The sequence below is a fragment of the Oncorhynchus gorbuscha genome, linkage group LG04, assembly GCF_021184085.1.
Source record: "Oncorhynchus gorbuscha isolate QuinsamMale2020 ecotype Even-year linkage group LG04, OgorEven_v1.0, whole genome shotgun sequence".
In the NCBI taxonomy this organism is placed as follows: Eukaryota; Metazoa; Chordata; class Actinopteri; order Salmoniformes; family Salmonidae; genus Oncorhynchus; species Oncorhynchus gorbuscha.
The window spans coordinates 8478024-8484023 of record NC_060176.1 but is presented as its reverse complement, the minus strand read 5'-3'; the positions used below and the strand labels follow the sequence as shown (position 1 = coordinate 8484023).

The 6000-nt window shown below is 50.4% G+C and overlaps 1 protein-coding gene across 2 annotated transcripts in view; it reads right to left on the bottom strand.

Moving 5' to 3' along the window:
- Nucleotides 1-6000, bottom strand: part of LOC124033596 (transcription initiation factor TFIID subunit 4-like) — a 71782-nt gene that overhangs the window by 44052 nt on the left and 21730 nt on the right. The window contains exons 3-7 of one of the 2 annotated variants that reach the window (XM_046345676.1): nt 4501-4575; nt 3787-3945; nt 1795-1917; nt 1073-1162; nt 128-325 (exon numbers count right to left, since the gene is read on the bottom strand). In XM_046345676.1, coding sequence (XP_046201632.1) covers nt 128-325; nt 1073-1162; nt 1795-1917; nt 3787-3945; nt 4501-4575 — 645 coding nt within the window. The remainder of the gene's footprint in view (nt 1-127; nt 326-1072; nt 1163-1794; nt 1918-3786; nt 3946-4500; nt 4576-6000) is intronic. The other variant, XM_046345677.1, reaches the window with a different exon arrangement.

The window sequence follows — 6000 nt, the reverse complement described above, 5'->3', positions numbered from 1 at the left end:
CTTCCACAGGGAGTCATAACCAGGGGTCATCTATGTTTGGGCCAGTGGACTGTATGACTGTGGCTGATCTCTGTGACTGGAAGTGTGAGTGTAGGGACAGCTATGACTGTGAGTGTACTGTACCTACCAGGGCAGCTGTGTGTCCCTGGGCCCCGACACTGGCCCCCGTGGTGCTGCCGCTGTTGGGGAGGCGGCCGCGGACAGCTGGGACGGCCATGATGGCAGAGCTGGTGCCTGTGGTGGGGGTGGCTTTGGCCTGCGGCAGAGGCTGGATCAGGGAATGCTGAATGTTGAGCAGAGACAGCCGCAGGGCCGGGAGGCTTTTCTGTTGACAGGCAGATCACACACAACAGGGGTATTAACATACCGTACATAGTAGAAACAAGCCATTAAATGTTTTTTATTTCTTCTAAATTAGCAAATGTGCAAATTATTATTACATTGTTGTACAAATATAGATATCATTATAACAAATAATTCTCCCAAATCGTGAATATTAAAATGACGTATATTATACTTGACATGTATGCTCAATGGACAAGTGCTCATCCATTAGCCAAACATTTGGGACAAACACTCCAGCAGTAGACCTGAAAAATGTTTGGTCTGTGGCATATTTTGATGTAAACGTCCTAACATTGCATGACAACATGACTGTGTTTGTGGATGGCTGGCTCTGCTCTGCGCAGGGAGGGAGGGAGGGCTGGCTGGCTCTGCTCTGCGCAGGGAGGGAGGGAGGGCTGGGTGGCAGTGGCATGATGTGACACTCATCACGGATGGCTGGAGAGGCCTGCTGGCTACTGGCACAGACAGCTGCAGGGGCCACTGTCACACACAGTCTGAAGTCAGGCCAGGGGAGCGGCCCCTACCTGGGTCACATGTGCTGGCCTCTCCACTGCCACTCTGGCTGTTTTACGTTCTCCACCTTTCTCCTGAAGGGTACACTTGCACACTTTCTTACATTGATTTTACAATGGTAGAAACTCCCTCCAGACAATGTTTTCACCAACCAATGCTTTTACATCCATGACGAGGAGTGTCCAAATGTATCCTGAGTAGATACAGTACAAACCTTGAGGAAGGGGACCAGGTAGGGCTGAGGAGACGACTTGAGCTCTGACTGCAGTCTGTTGGTGAACTCCTCAGGCTCAATCTTAGCATCCTGTGAGCAGGAGAAGAGAGGGAGGTTTATTAACCCCGTCAGCTCCTTGTTATGTGATGTGACACACTTGTACAACAGAGAGCAGAGCATGTGATTGAGGCGATGTGCAATGTGATTTCTGAGCACATTGAGATGAGGTGAAATCACCTCATGGACGGTGTTCATATTGATTTACATTTTAACATCCCCCTGGGAAACATCTCATTAACAACTCTGAATAAATAATGTCCTAAACAACAGCATCACTCTGGATCATGTTAGAGTTTAATGCTGCCATCTACAGATGAAGAAATACATTACATCACACAACCTGTCAACGTCAGAAATATTCTTCCTCCACTCTTAGGCTCCCCATAGGAGAACCATTTTGATTCCAGGTAGAATTCATTTGGGTTCCATGTGTAAAGGGCTCTACCTAGAATCAAAAGGGTTCTTCAAGGGGTTATCTTATTTGGACAGCCAAAGAACCCTTTCCGGTTCTATATAGTACCTTTTTTTCTAAGAGTGTAGGGCAAAGAAAGTAGCCTTCCATGTTTCTCTGTTGATAACACAGTAATGTAGAGATAATGTAGAAATAATGTAATGATGTGGTAATGTAGATGTAAATAATGAGTTACGGTAGTGAGACTCACCAGCAGATCCTGGACCAGTGACTTGACATTTTTGGAGGTCTCAGGCGACGGAGAGTTGTGTGAAGCCAGCTTTATCAGGGTGGCCAAGAAGTTCTTACACTTCTTCACATTCTCCTGCATCTCCTAGGAAATTGCAAATTCAATAAGCATGTAAAGATATGATTTTATCAATAAATATGTAGGACACTTTATCGTTCAGTGTTTGTGGATCGGAGTGGACACCGGGGAAGAGTCTGTGAGTGTACAGTGGGGCAAAAAAGTATTTAGTCAACCACCAATTGTGCAAGTTCTCCCACTTAAAAAGATGAGAGAGGCCTGTAATTTTCATCATAGGTACACTTCAAATATAACAGACAAAATGAGGAAAGAAAATCCAGAAAATCACATTGTAGGATTTTTAATGAATTTATTTGCAAATGATGGTGGAAAATAAGTATTTGGTCACCTACAAACAAGCAAGATTTCTGGCTCTCACAGACCTGCAACTTCTTCTTTAAGAGGCTCCTCTGTCCTCCACTCGTTACCTGTATTAATGGCACTTGTTTGAACTTGTTATCAGTATAAAAGACACCTGTCCACAACCTCAAACAGTCACACTCCAAACTCCACTATGGCGAAGACCAAAGAGCTGTCAAAGGACACCAGAAACAAAATTGTAGACCTGCACCAGGCTGGGAAGACTGAATCTGCAATAGGTAAGCAGCTTGGTTTGAAGAAATCAACTGTGGGAGCCATTATTAGGAAATGGAAGACATACAAGACCACTGATAATCTCCCTCGATCTGGGGCTCCACGCAAGATCTCACCCCGTGGGGTAAAAATGATCACAAGAACGGTGAGCAAAAATCCCAGAACCACACGGGGGGCCCTAGTGAATGACCTGCAGAGAGCTGGGACCAAAGTAACAAAGCCTACCATCAGTAACACACTACGCCGCCAGGGACTCAAATCCTGCAGTGCCAGACGTGTCCCCCTGCCTAAGCCAGTACATGTCCAGGCCCGTCTGAAGTTTGCTAGAGAGCATTTGGATGATCCAGAAGAAGATTGGGAGAATGTCATATGGTCAGATGAAACCAAAATATAACTTTTTGGTAAAAACTCAACTCGTCGTGTTTGGAGGACAAAGAATGCTGAGTTGCATCCAAAGAACACCATACCTACTGTGAAGCATGGGGGTGGAAACATCATGTTTTGGGGCTGTTTTTCTGCAAAGGGACCAGGACCGTGTAAAGGAAAGAATGAATGGGGCCATGTATCGTGAGATTTTGATTGAAAACCTCCTTCCATCAGCAAGGGCATTGAAGATAAAATGTGGCTGGGTCTTTCAGCATGACAATGATCCCAAACACACCGCCCGGGCAACGAAGGAGTGGCTTCGTAAGAAGCATTTCAAGGTCCTGGAGAGGTCTAGCCAGTCTCCAGATCTCAACCCCATAGAAAATCTTTGGAGGGAGTTGAAAGTCTGTGTTGCCCAGCAACAGCCCCAAAACATCACTGCTCTAGAGGAGATCTGCATGGAGGAATGGGCCAAAATACCCGCAACAGTGTGGGTTTACCTTGTGAAGACTTACAGAAAACGTTTGACCTCTGTCATTGCCAACAAAGGGTATTTAACAAAGTATTGAGATAAACTTTTGTTGTTGACCAAATACTTATTTTCCACCATAATTTGCAAATAAATTCATAAAAAATCCTACAATGTGATTTTCTGGATTTTTGTCATAGTTGAAGTGTACCTATGATGAAAATTACCGGCCTCTCTCATCTTTTTAAGGGGGAGAACTTGCACAATTGGTGGCTGACTAAATCATTTTTTGCCCCACTGTATGTACATGTGTTTGTGTGTGAGGCTATGCCCAATATGCCCAGCTGTGTGGGACCATGGCCATGGTAGACACAGCCAGCCTGCTGGCAGCTGTGACAGCACTGGGGCTTGAGGAGCCTAACCTGCCCAGAGGATGCCGGCAGACTGGAGCAGAGCAGAGTACAGACCTGGGAGATGACAGAGGCTCCTGGGGCTACAGGGACGCTGGTCTGTGGGGGCAGGGCTGGCTGTGAGGCAGCCTGGGCCCCAGCCTGGACCTGGGGGGCCATTACCACGGGGGCCTGTTGGGGAGCCGTCACTGCCACAGCCGGCGCCATGGGGCCCTTCTGGAAGAGCAAGGAGCAGACAGAGAGATAAACAGGACGTGAAGGGAGCTTCCAGCAAGGCCACAGAGAACAGGAGGGAAACAGCACCGCGTTCCTGTCACATCGGGTGTCCTGACTTCTGTGGACATTGCTGAACAGAGAGGAGGGGAGGAGAGGGGACATTCAAGCAAAACAGCTCCTCCCAATAATGATGTACCTGACTAGAAAACCCTAAACATACCAGTAATCCCCCACCTGTGTCCCCCCACTGGTCTTGGACAAAACTCTGTAAAGTTCCAGCAATGGACAAATAATTCAATTTTGACTGAATTTATCATTCAATAATTAACTCTTTACTCTGTTAAAAGGGTCAGATGGGATGCGCCCAGATTAGAAAATTTGTAGGTTTGTGTTGGTAAAGAGGTGAGGAGGAAGAGGAGGCGGACAACGACGAAAAGGAGGAGAAAGGGGAGAAGGAAGAAGAGGAACAAGATGAAGGGATGGGTAGAGGAGGAGGGTCTGAGAGGGATGGAAGGATGGAGAGATGGGAAGTTCTGAAGTGGAGAGTCTGCTCACAGAAGGTTGGGCAGTGGAGGAGGAGATCTGGAGGACAGGACTAGAAGTGGGAGAGGGAAACGGCACCATCTTGGCCTGGAAAAGAGGGCATGGCCGAATAGCCTGAGAGGTCACAGGAGACTGCAGAAAATAAACAGAAAGAAAGAAAAAGAGACAGGGTCAATGCAGGAGGAGGGGCGGTGAGACAGGGTCAGTGCAGGAGGAGGGCGGTGAGACAGGGTCAGTGCAGGAGGAGGGGCAGGTGAGACAGGGTCAGTGCAGGAGGAGGGGCAGGTGAGACAGGGTCAGTGCAGGAGGAGGGCGGTGAGACAGGGTCAGTGCAGGAGGAGGGGCAGGTGAGACAGGGTCAGTGCAGGAGGAGGGGCGGTGAGACAGGGTCAGTGCAGGAGGAGGGCGGTGAGACAGGGTCAGTGCAGGAGGAGGGCGGTGAGACAGGGTCAGTATAGGAGGAGGGGCGGTGAGACAGGGTCAGTGCAGGAGGAGGGCGGTGAGACAGGGTCAGTGCAGGAGGAGGGGCAGGTGAGACAGGGTCAGTGCAGGAGGAGGGGCAGGTGAGACAGGGTCAGTGCAGGAGGAGGGGCGGTGAGACAGGGTCAATGCAGGAGGAGGGGCAGGTGAGACAGGGTCAGTGCAGGAGGAGGGGCAGGTGAGACAGGGTCAGTGCAGGAGGAGGGGTGGTGAGACAGGGTCAGTGCAGGAGGAGGGGCAGGTGAGACAGAGTCAATGCAGGAGGGGCAGGTGAGACAGGGTCAGTGCAGGAGGGGCAGGTGGGACAGGGTCAGTGCAGGAGGAGGGGCGGTGAGACAGGGTCAGTATAGGAGGGGTGGTGAGACAGGGTCAGTATAGGAGGAGGGGCGGTGAGACAGGGTCAGTATAGGAGGAGGGGCGGTGAGACAGGGTCAGTGCAGGAGGAGGGGCAGGTGAGACAGGGTCAGTATAGGAGGAGGGTCAGGTGAGACAGGGACAGTATAGGAGGAGGGAGGTGAGACAGGGTCAGTATAGGAGGAGGGGCAGGTGAGACAGGGTCAGTAGAGGAGGAGGGGCGGTGAGACAGGGTCAGTATAGGAGGGGCAGGTGAGACAGGGTCAGTATAGGAGGAGGGGCAGGTGAGACAGGGTCAGTATAGGAGGAGGGGCGGTGATACAGGGTCAGTATAGGAGGAGGGAGGTGAGACAGGCTCAGTATAGGAGGAGGGGTGGTGAGACAGGGTCAGTATAGGAGGAGGGGTGGTGAGACAGGGTCAGTATAGGAGGAGGGGCAGTGAGACAGGGTGAGTATAGGAGGAGGGGCAGTGAGACAGGGTCAGTATAGGAGGAGGGGCAGTGAGACAGGGTCAGTATAGGAGGAGGGGCAGGTGAGACAGGGTCAGTATAGGAGGAGGGGCGGTGAGACAGGGTCAGAGGTGGGGAGGTGGTGAGACAGGGTCAGTATAGGAGATGGGGCGGAGAGACAGGGTCAGAGGTGGGGAGGTGGTGAGACAGGGTCAGTATAGGAGGAGGA